The following is a 16162-nucleotide window of genomic DNA, read 5'->3' on the forward strand; positions in this document are numbered from 1 at the left end:
GGGATGCGACAGCTGGCTAACGGAAAAACAGATTTTAAACAGAATAGACAGATTACACTGCTTTCTCAAGACTCCATCTCAAAACAACCCAAAACTCAAAGCACACACATGCGGAGTCAACAACTGCATATTTGAAGCACCTAGTGGTTAAATTCATACACAATTATCTGATGTACAGAAAATGTACAGATGTACAGATGATGTAAAAAAGTTAAGGTTCATCAACCGAATATATCAAAATGTAATGTACGAGAAAGCATTTTGTACCAAAAAATTATGATGAAAAATGAGAAATCAGTTTTAATTCTCATTTTTGATGCTGATCTACTAACACGTAGTGACGGCTACATACATCAATTCATTTAAAAATTATGGCATTGATAGATAGATATAGGTACATTTACCAACAGAAAATGATTGAAAAACATTTTGTTATTGATAATATATGTATAGGTATATATATATATATATATATATATATATATATATATATATACATATACATACATATATAAAGTCTAGGGATATTTTTATAACATACTAAATATCATAAAAATAAATGCATGAGGTCGTTTAATTTCGATTAAATTGGTACACTCGACCACCCTGTAGATTTCTATGGGTTGAAAAAAGCCTGCAAAAACGGTAACTAATCTTTTATCAAGTTTTTTACAAACTGTAGGTTTTCGGCTAAAATGAATAATCTGAAAGTGTCGAGTTTGTAGATTCTATGCAGTTCTTGCTCAGCAATTAAACTGGAAATATTGTGCTTTAACATGGAACGCCATCACTTACCATTGGCTGAGATGAATAGAGCTGTAGGGCTTCTTCAAGGTGGCATGCGACAAAATGATGTAGCTCTTCGTTTGGGGGTCTCCCAAAGTGTTATCAGTCGATTGTGGTGGCGTTTCCGTGAAACTGGCAGTCCAGCCGAACAACATCCAGGGCGAGGACGCGCTACAACTGCAGTTCAAGACCGATTTTTGGTCTTAACCGCAAGAAGACAACCGACAATCACAGCACCTGAGTTGGTTTACGTGTTGCAGCAGACGCACCAGGTAACCATTGGTCGTGATACTGTCAGAAATCGACTGCATGAAGCAGATCTCCACAACAGAAAGCCACTTAGATGTCCACCTTTGTCGAGAGGCAATCGCGGTAGAAGATTAGAGTGGTGTCAAGAACATCAAAACTGGGATGCAAATGATTGGGCCACAGTTTTGTTTACAGACGAATCCAGATTTGGATTTCATCCAGATTCTCATCGAGTAAGACTGTGGAGACGACCTGGAAATAATGAACGTTTGAGACACGTCCAGGAAGTCCACACATACAGAGGTGGTACGGTAATGCTATGGGGCGGAATCATGATCGGCGGCAGAACCAATCTCGTTTTTCCAAATCGCTCCTTCACAACTCGACAGTACCTCGACACCATTCTTCTACCTATCGTCCGTCCGTTTACTTGTGCTGTTGGTGAAAACTTCCACCTAATGCACGATAATGCTCGTCCACATGTCGCGCGTCTAGTGACTGACTGGCTCACCAACGAAGGAGTTGATGTATTGCCATGGCCAGCACAATCACCGTACCTGAATCCCATCGAGCATGTGTGGGACATGCTTCAACGAAGAATTACTCCGCATATGGGGAACATTCACACAACGTTTCAATTGAGAGAGCTTTTAATCGCTGAATGGGCAAATGTACCTCAACAAGACATTGACAATCGTATTTTGTCGATGCACGGTAGATGTAGGGCCGTAATAAACCAGCGTGGAGGCCATACTTTGTACTGATTCCAATTTTTTTGTATTATGATTTTTTTTCGGGGGGCCAAAGAAGAGTCATATTTTTTTTTAGTTTTGCTTATATGCGCACTCAGTATTTTTGACCATTTAATAAATTTTGTTGTAAGTTACATTCGTTTAATAATCACCTGTCAACTTTTTTTCCCTAAAGCGATCTAAAAAAAATTATTGCCATTTTTAAAAATATCCCTAGACTTTTCCGATGTATATATATATATATATATATATATATATATATATATATATATATATATATATATATATACTCGTACTGGTAGAAACTTTTATCCCATTGAAGATAATATGAGACTTAATATGAAGCGACATGTTCAAGTCAAATAGTTATATTTGAAAAACTTGACAGCTTGTATCCTTCACTCAACAAGAAATCGGCCTCCCTTGTATGCATAATCTACTTTACCTATACATGTGGTATCGATGCAATTCAAGAAACATTGGATATCCACTCTTCAACCAGCAGAGAAATGACCATGAAAACCTTTCATCTTTGGAGAAAACACTATCCAACAACTTATTGTTTTCTCAGTTCAAATCACTAATGAACAAGTAACATGTATCGTTATGCTAATATACAATTTGGTTTATACTTTTTTTCAATAAAAAAATTATCACGCAACCCAAGTGATTAGTCCGATGTTTTTTAAGCCAATTCTATAAATAGATTATTCATCTCACTGGAAAAATATTCGATTTTTAATCATTTCACTGTTGGAGAACTAAGAAAACTACAAGTGGACGGGTATATCAATTCAATTATTTGTTCAGTTCATTGATAATCTGTTGAAATATGTTTTTCGTTAACCAGATGTTGCCCCCCTACGAAATATAAATCTCAAGTCGAAACTTGTTCGACTCAAGGATTAAACGAGTCTTATCTTAGGAATCACACGTTAAGAAGTAAGACCTCGCACAAGTTTCGAGGGTTGTCGTTCGTAGGGGTGCGACAGCTGGTTAACGGAAAAACAGAGTTTTTTGAACAGACAGACACGTGTGATTCCTAGCACGAGCAGTTTTATGATGGAATTGGCCGATAATTGATGAAAATCAATAACTAACGTATTCAAAAAACACTTTATTGTAAGATTTTCACCAAACAGTTTTACAAAAACGCAACATGTGTTTCGCCAATGGCTGACACCCCTGAAGAAGCCGTTGTATGGCGAAACACGTGTTGCGTTTTTGTAAAACTGCTTAGTGAAAATCTCACAATGAAGTGTTTTCTGAATACGTTACATGTGGGTGAATTCTAAAGAGGCACTGCTTTCAAACGTTGGAACTGCAACATTCTTCTCGACGTGCCTTACACCAACTAAGTTGGCGTCAGTAGAATAAAGTATGATAGGTTTCAGTTCTATCTGTCAATAATATATAGGTAATTTATGTAATAAACAATTCTAACTATGGTGATCCGTACTCAAGGTATGCAAGGCAAAATGCAAGTTCTCCAGCAGTAAAATAATATGAAATCGAATATTTTTCCAGTGAGATGAATAATCTTTGTTATATAATTGACTTATAAAACATTGGTTTAATCATCACTTGGGTTGCGTGATATTTTTTTATTGAAAAAAGTATAAACCATATACCATAAACCATATATTAGCATTACGGTATATGTTACTTGTTAATGATTTGAACTCAGAAAACAATTTGTTCAATAGTGTTTTCTCCAAAGACGAAAGGTTTTCATGGAACAATGGGACAAAATTACGGATATTTCGAAATACGAAACAATGTTTCGATAGTTTACCTAAAATATAATGTGCTTGTTCCAAGATAGTTGAGCATCAATGTTCAAACCTAAAAATTTCATGAAGTTTGTTGTATTGTCTTGCTATTTATTTTTACCAGAACAGTGCGATCATTCTCTTTCAGTGAATAGACAATTGTATTAGTTTTAGAGCTGTTGCGAATGAGACCATTTTGAAAACAATATTTTTGCATATTAGCAACTGCTTGATTGGCCAGACAGGACCCAGTTTAACCCTCACAGTTTGCGTTCTGCAATTCAAATGAGATATCAACCAATCCAGAGATTAGCCACGTATTCAGCTTGCTCAAAAGTAGATAGCGATCAATAGTGTCGAAAGCTCGTGACAAGTCGGAAAGAATATTTGGAACACTTATTGTTTTTTCATCTCTATCAAGATTAGAAATAACGTCATTGACTGTATTCAACGTGGCATCCTAAGTGGGTTTGCCAATTTAAAAGCCATATTGACATTCTGGGATGATTTTATACTTCTTGCGAAAAAAAAGAGGAGTCTCCTTTGATAAGAATATTTAGAAAAATACAGATAGTAACGGAATTCTTCTGTAATTGGAAACCGAGTGCTTGTCATTTTTCTAATGAATAACTATTATTGCATGTTTGAGTCGAGATGGAAATGTACCTTCAACAAATTTTCAACCACCTTGAACAGAATGTTGCTAGGTAATTTATCCTTGCCAGTGAAAGTCTTATATGAACTAACAAAATCGAACACGTAAATACGTCTTACCTCTTTTCCGTAGTTCTTCAATTAGTAAAACGCACTCTTCGTGTTTTTTCCTTCTTGCAATATTCAGAGCACGTCCTTTTTCACTTTTCGAATAGTTATAAAGAGAAATGGGAATATCACTTTCAGTCAGAAGTTTTATCGCCTGAGGAACATTATGAATACAAGCTATGATGAGGGGGGTATTTTCGTTATCAGTAACAGCATTTACGTTAGCTCTATATTGAACAAGAACTTGAATAACTTCAATTTTCTTTCTTTTGATAGCATGATGTAGGGAAGTCCATTTATTATGATCAGTTGCATTGATGTCAGCCCCTTTTCTCAATAGCAATTCAACAATTTTAACTCTTCCCCAGCTCGATGCTTTGATCAATGGAGTAGCACCATAGGTTGTTCTAACTTCTAGTTCAGCTCCCCACTCAAGAAGTTTCTCTGCAAATTTGTTAGACCCTTTTGAGGCAGCGAAATGTAAAGCAGTCATTTTGTTTATGTTTCCAATATTGATATTGGCTCCGTTGTTTTTCAGTAATTCAGCCATTCCTAAGTTTCTCTTCAACACACTCAAAATGAATGGGGTATTGCCCTGACTACAGCATGAATCCACTTCTATTCCAAGGTGTTTTAAAATATTTTCAACCCAAACTTTATAACCTTGATTAACAAACGAATGAAGATGGCTCCAACCTCTGGCGTTTTTGAGATTGAAGAAAGTAGCCGAGTATTTTCCTAATCTATGGAAAATATACCGAACTGGTAAGTTTTCTTTCGGGCATGCCAAATGTAGAGGTGTATTCTGTTCTCTATCTACTCCCCAACTTCCAATTTCACTAACAGCTTTTATCAATTGTTTTACCGCTTTTAAATTTTTATACTTTACTGCCAAATGAAGTAAACTCATCCCGGTTTGATGTTCTCTTATCTAAAAATGAAGTTTATTAATTTTTTGTTATTTTCGTACAAGAAATGAACCACCTGAATGAGTGAATCCTGAATATTCTGCAAATTTATTGTTGAAAATATCTTGTTGAAATTATTTTTAATGGAATGGAATAATATGAAATAAATGCAATCACGATTAATAGTGGAGAAAAATCTTCTGCTTGTCAAGTTATCTAGCGCCACCTCAAGTTCTTCCAGAGACCCAGACATTATAGCATAATCAAGAGGATTTTTGCCCAAAAATAAGTCGGTCTTGATCAACTGAGAAGACGAACATGATGAAAGAGCGCTCTTCCTGATTGAATTGAGTTTGGATTCTTCAGCCAAGTCAGGTACTTTCAGTAATATCAGCTCATTTTTTCTTTCAATAGCAACCAGTTCATCATAATTTTGCAATTTTTGTTTCATCTCTGAGCCACTATATATATGAAATCGTTTACCGTAACTCAGCAGAATATGGTATATAGTTCTACCCAAAATATCAGTTTCATTCCCTTCTCTCAAAATTACGTCAATTTGAGCAACGTTATTGAAAATCGACGAATGTGGTTGATTATATTTTGTCAATATTTTATCGAAAAACAATCGAACATTCGTCAGTTCTGGGCAATATAGAAGTTTCAGAATTTCCTTTACGTCAAATGGAGTTTCTTTTTTTATTTGTTTGGTGACAGTATCAGCCAACCATTTGGCAGCCAAAAATTCAGCATAAGTTTTGTGACTAAACAGTGGAAAATTATCGTTTTGTATCTGAGTGACGATTGCAGTCTTTTTGTGCATTTCTTCAAAGACCTTAATTTGGCTGTCGAATTCATCCCAGTCGACGAGCTTTTTCATACATTTTTTTGAAAAAAAGGAGTAAAGAGCTAGTTTCGATAGGATGTTAAAAATAAATTCATGGTTTTTGGAGTAATGTTGAACTATTTGCAGAGTTATGAACTTTTCGTATAAATATTCTACTCGAATATAATTCTCAGTGATCTTCTCGTTAGAATTTACTACCTCTGCCAACATCATTGTCTGCTGACAAATACCTATGAAAGAATTTTCCAACCTTTCCCTGGTTTTAGCCACCAAACTCATTTTATTCTCAACCTCTTCACTTTCATTATCCTCACCAAAAAATTTCCTAAAGAACTTGTCTTGATCGTTGACAGTGAACTCATTTAGCTCCAGGGACCACACTCCAAAATTTGCTTCTAGTTCCATTTTAAGTTGTGGCCTACCAACTATCCAGATTCGCCATCTTTTTTCAGTAGCAATTTTTAAAATTTTCAATATCTTCCTTTCATTTATTTCTTCGTAGTCGTCTATTAAAATTACTATTTTTCTATGGTCAATGCTGTATTGATATAATAATTTGAAAATACTCCTATAACTTTCATCAACTGTTTTCATTTCGATTTTACGAATAAATTCTACGAATCCATTGAAGTCGACTAACTTTTTTATATCATTTGAAAATCTTCCCAACTCCAATTGAACAACCCACTCCGTGGGAGAGAATAAGTTACTGATGTGATTTAAAAACGCCGTTTTTCCCATCCCTGCATTGTTGCAAATGATATTGATTTTTGAATTTTTATTACTTTCGAATAATTCACTATCATCTAACTGATAGAACTCATTTTCACATACACTATCTTTGAAATCATCTGAAGTAACGTTTGTATCCTTAACAATAAATCGATTTTTCAAATCATGCGTCTTATAGACAAACTGAAGTATACAATAAAGACCAACTCTGGGTATTTTTTTGAGTGATTTCATAACAAGTCGATCGAAATTTTTCAAACTTGTGAGAATGGGAAATGCTCTGTCATAATCAAGTTCTTCCATGTCATCAACACCCAGTCTGATTGAATTGAGATACCTTATCAAAGGTTTGGAATTATTGAGAGAAGAAATACCACACACAATGAATAAGCATTCTTTATTTTCTAGGATTTTCTCACTCAAAACTGGAATTTTAAGTTTCCGTCCAATATACAATGGATCTTCTGCTCGCTTAGAACCAAATTTTATATCACCATCCAATAGACTTATCAATAAATCTACACTGATAGTTTTCCTTAAATTTTCATCATTGATGATAACGGAGGATAATGGAAAGTATTGTTTACCCTGCAGGGAAATTTTAATCCTCGTTGTAACATTCAAGTATTCCTCTTTATTCATATCGTCGATGTTTTCAAGAAATTTTAAATTACATGTCTTTTTAATACTGTCGAATTCGGGATTATGGAAAAAGAGTTTTTGTGAATCAATAATGACAGTTATTATGTCAAGTTTGTGGATCATTTTTTTAAAAAATGGTTTGAAAAATTCATTTCTAGTTTCAATATAAAATGGAAGTATTCGCTGAGCTACCAAATGAAAATAAAGATGTTTTGTATTCATTTCTACTTCCTTCATCAAATTGAAGCGTTCTCGAAATTTTTCTTGTAAATTCACTGGTAAAGGTTTTTCCCAATTTTCCAATGTTAATGTCTCCTCCTTGTAATATTCCCTCATATATATTATAATGTCACTCCATACAGCGATTTCTGAATATTCTTCGTATATCAAAATGGCATCAAAGTTTTTTATAATGGCAAGTAAAGAATAGTTTTTTGAATGGTTTGTCGGAGGAACGAATACACCAAAAATATATCCTAACAGTTTCGTTTTCACATCAACTTTAGAAATCTTCTCGATGGGATTTTTGGAATCGGCAAAATCGTAAAAATATTTTAACATATTTGTAACGAAATCTCTGTTCATTCCGGTGAATCTTTCTATCTCAATAGGGACATCCTTCGAATGAAGTTGGCCAGCGTAAAAGTAAAACTGACTCAGAAACTCTGAGCAAATATCAGAATTGTTGATTACGTACTCAGTAGAAATTTCCTCAGATGCATTACTACTAATGAAGCTCCTAAAATCTTCTTTTTCGATCAGTTTAAAGCACAGTTTAGAGGGATCCTCACAAGTCATTTCGACTTTACAGTTATTATACAGAATGAAAAACATTTTTGTATTTTCCGTAATATTATTTGAAGAAAAAAATTCTTTATTTTTCATTATGGACTTGTAGGCCTCCTCGAAAGTTTTTAGAGAAAAATCCTTTTGCTGCCGTTTGAACATTTCTACCACTATCAATTTATCACCCTTCTGTTTGTGTTTCAGCTGCATAAAAAATATTTCACTGCGTTCATCTCTGTAGTCTACATGAAGAATCAAATCATCGAACTTGTCGATGTTGAAATGATTGGTGCACAACCAGAAGTCTGCTATTTCACTTTTGAGAAGGCACTTCAAAGCAATCAGCGTTAAAATTTCCCTCTCATAGCATTTTCCAATATCACCCTCCTTTTTTTCGTACTCATCTGTAAAAGAAAATAACTATATAAAAAGAAAAATCCAATTCAGGAACGATTCAATAAAAAAAGGAAGGGGAAGGCGAATTAAAAAGAAAACAGAGCCTACATTTTTCAATTGGATGCAAAACGACATAGAGTGCATTTGAGGGTTTCTATCAAATATTTGTCTGAAATAATAATAATGATATCGTCGGTAAAGAGAAGTGTACGCGGATGAAATATCAATATTTTCTCTTCGAGTTGCGCAAACTCTATCCAGACTACTCTGTTGAGATGTTTGTCCTGATTGTTGGAGTCCTGAAAAATTTGAATTGAAACTTCCTTTTTATACCATTTGTATTTGTAACTAACGTTACTGCAGTTTCGTCCTACAAGGACATTTTTAAACGAATGTCCTTGTAGAACGGAACTACAGTCACGTTAGTTACATTCATTTGAAAATGTCTGTATAGGACGAAGCTGCAGTAACGTTAGTTACGAATACAGATGGTATAAAGACATGCAAGTTTTCATTCCAATTTTTCATGAAGATATCCTGCCACGTAGTAACGGCTACATCCATCAATTTATTGTTGGGGTTCTTGATATCATGGTTCTCTCTCAACTTTCGGATCTCAAGATCATGCTGGATTGCATTATTGGCTCATTGCATCTGCTTGGGACACATGACTCTCGGAGCCAACGATCACAGTGGTGTGTGGTCATTGGTTGGTGATGCTGGCGCGCCCTTCTGACTATTTCAGGTCTTCGGAGACAGGGTCCTACCAGCTCAACCTTGGTGAAAATATAATGTAAAAAAATATAATGAAAATATTCTATTCCATATTCCTCAAAGCTCCGTTTTGAGCCCATTATTGTTTTTGATCTACAACAATTTAATCGCTGCGCGCTGGCATGTCTCTGGTAAAACGGTAGAATAATACTCTTTGAATAATTTTATTTTCCTGGGGTCTCTGCGTTTCTGTTATAAATTACATCTCCTCGGATTTCCCCCCATCCCGTAATCCTTCCCCTGTATACCCAGGCCACTTATATGGGAAAACTATCAAACATTCCCATAATCTACGTGAAGATAGTCGAAGTCACCTCATTATAATGTAGGTTGGCTTGTACAACTCTCTTTGTTACCAGAGGATAATTCTATTCGTTTCTATATATGTGGTTCATTTAGCCTTCACGAGTATATGAAATTGTCTATATCCATGGAGCCACCTGCATGGATATAGGGCTATTTGATCTGAGACGTCGACTGGGATCCCAAATGCTTCGATGGTGATATCTGATAAGACTCAGATACCGTTTCAATCTAATGAAAACACTTTTCCTACACCAGTAAAATAGCAGTATCTTTCAACGCACGATTCACTAACAGTTTATCATCATCAGAAGAGGATGAAACTAAATATTACAATTTGTGATGGAACTGGCCGATACTCGATGTAAATCCATAACGTATCAAGTAACACTTTATTGTGAGATTTTCACTGAACACTAGTGTTCAGCTTGTTTCACACAGTTTCAGCTTGAGCCCACTTGATCTAATGTTGATGAGTCCAAACGTGCTCTGGTATTCCTGATTTGCTGTATTGTTAGTATCCACGATCGTCTTTGGGTAATAACTGGGTGTTCTCATATCCTCGGAAAAAATCGCTGGTTTCGAGTCAGTACCTGGTATTCTCTGTTTGTTTGAAGGTGGTTGACAATGTTTCGTGGTGCATTTATTTAGGTCGTACTTTCATTGTCTAAAATGATATAAATTGATTTGAAATACCTGAAAGAATCTGTAAAAAATTAAAATGGTTAGCTGAAAAATATCAATTATATTAAACAAAAAACTGAAATTACAATGTTATCACCCGAAGACGATTGTGGATACTAACAATCGAAACGTCGTGAAGTAACTTGGTTTGGAATCTTTCAATTTTTAATTTTCATTTCTTGTTAATAGTTTGTAATTTTCATCTCGTGTTAATAGTTATTTTTTTTTATTTTTGGTTGTTGCTTGCATTTTATTTCATTGTAATTTCAGTTTTTTTCTTTTTGTTTAATATAATTGTTATTTTTCAGCTGACCTTTTTAATTTTATACAGATTCTTTCAAGGATTTCAAATCAATTCATATCATATTAGATAGACAATGGAAGTCCAAACTTATGAAATGCACCATGAAACATTGTCAATCACCTTCAAACAAGAGATTTGATTTTTGGTAGAAGCATAGGCTTTCATGGACCGCACTTCTCGCAAAACTTAGCCCGAGTGATAGCCTGAAACCGCCTTCTGCGATCCCGCGAAAAAAGCAAATTCTTAATATTTTGCTTCGCGTTGGAGATTTCGAATTAGGTTATTTCAAAAAGTTGCTTGGAAATCGATTTCGACTCTACATACCAAATTTCAACCCAAAATTCCAAATTTGAATTCTTTAAAAATTTTCATATTCTAGTCCGATTTTCAATTAATGGTTCCGAATAAAAAGCTGCAGAAATGATAAAATGTTCAAATTCAATGGAATGAATGTATTCATGATAAATATTAGGTTTTACACTCTTATTTCTACATTATGACGAATTTATCATTTTCGTAGCTTTATATTCAGAACCATTGATTAAAAATCGCACTTGAATATGAAAATTACAAACAAAACAACAAAATTCGAAATGTGTGTTGAAATTCGATATTTAGGGTCAAAATCAACTCTCAAGCAACTTCTTCAAATAACCTATTTTGGTATCATCAACTCGAAGCAAAATATCAAGAATTTGCCCTTTTCACGGGATCGCAGTAGGCTGTGTCAAAGGCTGTCACTCGGGTTAAGTATTGCAAAAAGTGTGGCCCATGAAGGTTTTTGGCTGTACCAAAAATAAAAAATCTGCTTTCAAAAATCACTAAAATACAGGGGTGTCTTCATCTTAGATGTGTCACACTGTAAAACAATTTGTTTCATATGACATTCTTCTTGTTCAATGACTGAGGTTGGGTATAAACTAATTGAAAATTTTAATATTATAAGAGAAATTTCACCAACTCATTAAACGAACTTTAGAAAACAGATTCAATTATATTTGGTCATTCAGAAGGCAAAGGTTTGAAACTCAATCTTTTGGAATGCTTGAAAATGCATAGATTTCAGATGCTCTGCCAAAAGATAGTTTGCAAATGTAGAATTGGTCTTCGCATATAAGATAATACACCCGTGTTCGTTTATTCTTTGGGGATAGGCTCTTCCCATTTGGCCAGTATGAAGTTTTAGGCAAGAATCACATGTCCACTTTCATTCTCCTGATCTATTCGATAATTAGGTTTTGTTTTGATCGTTTCTAATAGATTTGCTCAAATTATTATTTGTTCTGTGAGTCACGTCCAAGTCTTTTTTTTTCAAAAAATGGGCGATGTTATTGTTGGATCCACCAAAGAATGTCCTATGACGCTTTTTGTCGTTTCTTAAAGTGGGATAGACTTGGTATATGGCTTATTTCCGTGTTTTTTTAGAATGGAGTCGATAATGTCTATCGTGTACCATTGTTAATAGCAATTTGATTGATGAAACTCATTTCTGTCTGAAAATTACTTCCTGACAGTAGAATATTCATCAGTCTATGAAGCATAATATTGAATGCTGCTAGTCTGGGAAGCATGTATGACAATGTCATAAATGGTTGATCTTAGTAATTAGTCAAGTCTAGAAAATTTATTGAATTGTATGCCTACATATCAAATTCAATAAACTTGCCCTACTGCTTATCTACCTGTACCAGTAAACAGACCAAAACTTCACTGTCCGATAGATCAGGAGTAAATATGAATTGATTGTGGACTTTGTGGTTCTTGCCCAAAGCTTCATATTGGTTAAACGGAAAAAATATTTTCCCAAAGAATAAAAAAGCATTGGAGTATTTTCTTTAGTGTGAAGACCCATTCTACATTTGCAAACTATCTTTTAGCACGACTGTAACGTATTACATTCAGAAGAGAAAGGTTTAAAACTCAATATTTTGAAATGCTTGGAAACTAATGCATTCAACAATTCTGAAGATTCATCTATGACCAAACAAAACTGAATTATTTCCTTCTGTTGAATTTCTGTTCCAATGGTAATCCGTTCAAACAGTTGGTAAACTCATTTTCATAATGTTCAAATTTTTTATTAGTTTATACCTAAACCCAGTTAAAATTATCAGTCAATAAATAGGTAGAAGGTTATATGATTCAAATTGTTTTATGAAGAACTAATTATTTAAAATTCGGTCAATCTGAAGACGCCTGAACAAGCTATTCCATAGCGAAACATCGTTGCGGTTTGGCAAACTGTGCAGTGAAAATCTCACAATAAAGTGTCACTTGGATGCTAGATATTGCAAATAATTTCAGCATCATTGCCTTTGGGGCAATTAAACGAGGGTCAGTAACTAAATTTTTAGTTAAGTGTGTTACTTGTTTTATTACCAGTTGTGTTGTGTTACAATCTAATACAATAAATAATACTACCTTCATTTGATGACCATCATTGTCAAAGGTAATAATGTGTATAAAATGCCTAAATCAATTGTAAGATTCAGTTGCATCTCCTCCTGACTATACTGACAGTGATAAAATTCATTTTAATTTTCACTATAAAATGTTTATAAAACCACGACACGTATCTTGCTATACAGTAGCTTTCTCAATCCTGATTGAGAAAGCTATTGTATATCCCTGAGGATACACTTATAAAAACACAGTTTTCTCTATTTTCCATGATAGTTTCATATAAGTTGACTATTTTCAGTCATTACACCATTTTCAAAACTAACTATATTACATTCAAATCTGAGTATTTATACCTACATTGCCTATACCTATCATAAATAATTTAATACCTACATTGTCTATACCTGCGATAAATTAATAACAGTATATCAATGAACATAACAAATAATTTTGTTGAAATGTAGGTTTTGGGAACTGGTTTATAGGTTCAGGAGAGGACTATTGTTTAGATCAAGTTGTTCTTTGAGGATAATGAAATTGGAATTTTTCTTGGACTTGTTTATTTCCATAGATTCCAACAAATTCATCATTTTCCTTCTTTCGCATGTGTGGAGGATTTTTGAATCATCTTTACCTATTTTATGTTCATGGTACCTTATATCAAAATTCCTACCAGTTTGGCCTATATATGGCAGGGCATTCACCACATTCTAGTCGATATGTACAAGATGTCTTCCCTTTGTCTTATTTAGGTTTGGCATTACATAATCTTTTTCCTAAATTTCCGTTGGATGTGTAGGATGTTTAGAATCTATGGAAATGAACAAGTCAGAGAAAAATCCCAATTCTATTATCCTCAACGAGCAACTTGTTCTAAACAATAGTCCTCTCCTGAACCTATAACCCGTTTCCCAAAACTTACATTTTATCTAAATTTTTTGTTATGTTCATCGATATACTTCTATTAATTGAGGTTATCACAAAAGGTTATCACTGGGCAAAAGTAGATTTGAAGTAGATCTTTCAAGTGGACTGAAGATTATTGTGTTCCTGATATTTCTCTTCAGAAAAAGCCTTGAATCCTTCGAGGGTTTCAAAAAATATACTGTAACTAATTTTTCTCAAACTCTTTGTCAGTACATATCTACTTCTAACTAATTCAAATAACTATGTCAGTACTTTGTTCAAATCCATCAACCTTAATTGAATCTTATCATCATATCTAATGCGCAGATAATCAAGTTATATTTATAAACATTACATTCTTTGTGACAAAATTTTCAGGAATAGTTTTCTCCCTTCACAACTGTTTCAATTTGAAAGCAGGTCTATGTAATGGAACTCACTTTTTTATACAAATATATTGATATTCAGGAAGTTCCCAATATGTCAATCTGCAGTAATTTCAATATATTGATACACTGGTCACATATCTTGATTTTCAAACCTTTCTACTCATATAGTTATAGTTCCCGATGGATGTAACGTAGAAGGGACTCAATACCAAATGAAAAGAACGATGTTTCTCTAAAAAGTATACGAAAGTTTCTGTTTATTCTACATGCACTTCCACTCATAGTGAACATTAATTCGCAACTAAAAATAGATAAGCACTGGCTCACTAATTACGATAACACCATTGATACGCAGATATTTGATTCAGAAAAATTTTAAGATAACAACAGAAAGCAATCGTTTGTATTGGTAATTTTATGATAGAAAAAGGATCGTCATCGAGAATAATATCGATAACTCTTTCAATATGTGATGATGGGAATGCATTTATGATGGAGATCATGAGAACTTGTCTTAAAACTGTAAAAATTGTGGAAAAACGAGTGGTGGAACCTTTCATTATTGATTTCCTAGGTAGACTCATAGTACATAATGCTCAGAAGTTGCTCAGGGAGTTGCGGTGGGAATGTACAGCTCACTAATGAAAGTATCCATATTGAAGTAGTAGGATGAAAAAATCCGACAAAGTTGGTATTCAAAACTGTCGGGAAAGAACAAAATAGCTGCTATAAATATAATGTCCGTTCCGTTCTTACTCTACTCCTTAGGAGTAGTGAAGTGAGCTCAGAAAGGAGTGATCCAATGACCTGAAGATTAGACAAATGATGCATCTTTGAGAGTGTTCACCTCTAAAATCGATCGTTCCACAATTATACTTTTCACGACAACAGGGAGGAATGATACCTGCTGGATTTAGCCTGTTTAGTTATCAGAAGTTTGAATCCCCCCTCAATGAATAATTTTCAATCATGAAGAAGCAAAGTTATAAATCCGCAACCATAGAATCAAACAGATCATTTACTAGAGACAAATTACTTCAAAAAGTAGAAAATGTTACTAGCCACATCTGACTATCAATGAAATGATGAGTTATCATAAAGGGTTATATGGACGAATCACTAGTAATCTATCCAGGATGGCGAAATTGAGATGATGAACGTCCCACGATCCTATAGCGTTAATAGGCGATGTTAATTAAAGTTAAAGCATTTTAAGTTGTAGGTGATTGAGTAAAGTTTTTGTGTAGTACTTATTGAAGAACCCATAGACACATTATTACTTCAAATATTGGAAATGGAATAGTTTTTTTAGACTACTTCTACTTCTACATCTTCTACTTCTACATCTTCATCTTATACATCATCTCTCTTCTTATTTAGATTTTTTATATTTCGGTTTCTTATATTATTGTCCTATATACACGGAGTAATTGTTGTCTCTAACAGCTTGCAGCTGTTAAACCATTCGGAAGGAACATATAAAATAAACAACTCTTCAACTTATATGTTTTAACGATATGAATTCATGAGTTCTGTAGGGCCATAGCCAGTATTACCATCTTATACAATTGTACAACAGTTTTCTGGTGTTCAGATTCTGTAAGGTTTCTCAAAAATTCATATTATATTTTTGTTTTTCGTCATAAAAGTACAACTGCCAGTTGTATGAGTCCCCATGAATTTTTTTTCAAACACAGTAACTTGTCGTTGAAATTTAATTACATTTTAAAAGTTTATTGCTTTCAGGGGTATCAAAACCCATAAATA

The 16162-nt window shown here is 34.0% G+C and overlaps 2 protein-coding genes across 5 annotated transcripts in view; one reads left to right on the forward strand and one right to left on the reverse strand.

The window, feature by feature from the left end:
* Positions 1–9631, reverse strand: part of LOC111503176 (uncharacterized) — a 51090-nt gene extending 41459 nt beyond the window's left edge. Inside the window, exons 1-3 of the mRNA XM_074170084.1 lie at positions 9610–9631; positions 5306–8640; positions 4334–5252 (exon numbers count right to left, since the gene is read on the reverse strand). Of these exons, the coding sequence (XP_074026185.1) occupies positions 4334–5252; positions 5306–8640; positions 9610–9631 (4276 nt within the window). The remainder of the gene's footprint in view (positions 1–4333; positions 5253–5305; positions 8641–9609) is intronic.
* Positions 1–16162, forward strand: part of LOC111503178 (LIM domain only protein 3) — a 458150-nt gene that overhangs the window by 433787 nt on the left and 8201 nt on the right. The window lies entirely within an intron of this gene.

This window comes from Leptinotarsa decemlineata, unplaced genomic scaffold, assembly GCF_025532065.1.
Source record: "Leptinotarsa decemlineata unplaced genomic scaffold, Ldec_3_MD MMD2_P_RNA_scaffold_6, whole genome shotgun sequence".
Taxonomy (NCBI): domain Eukaryota; kingdom Metazoa; phylum Arthropoda; class Insecta; order Coleoptera; family Chrysomelidae; genus Leptinotarsa; species Leptinotarsa decemlineata.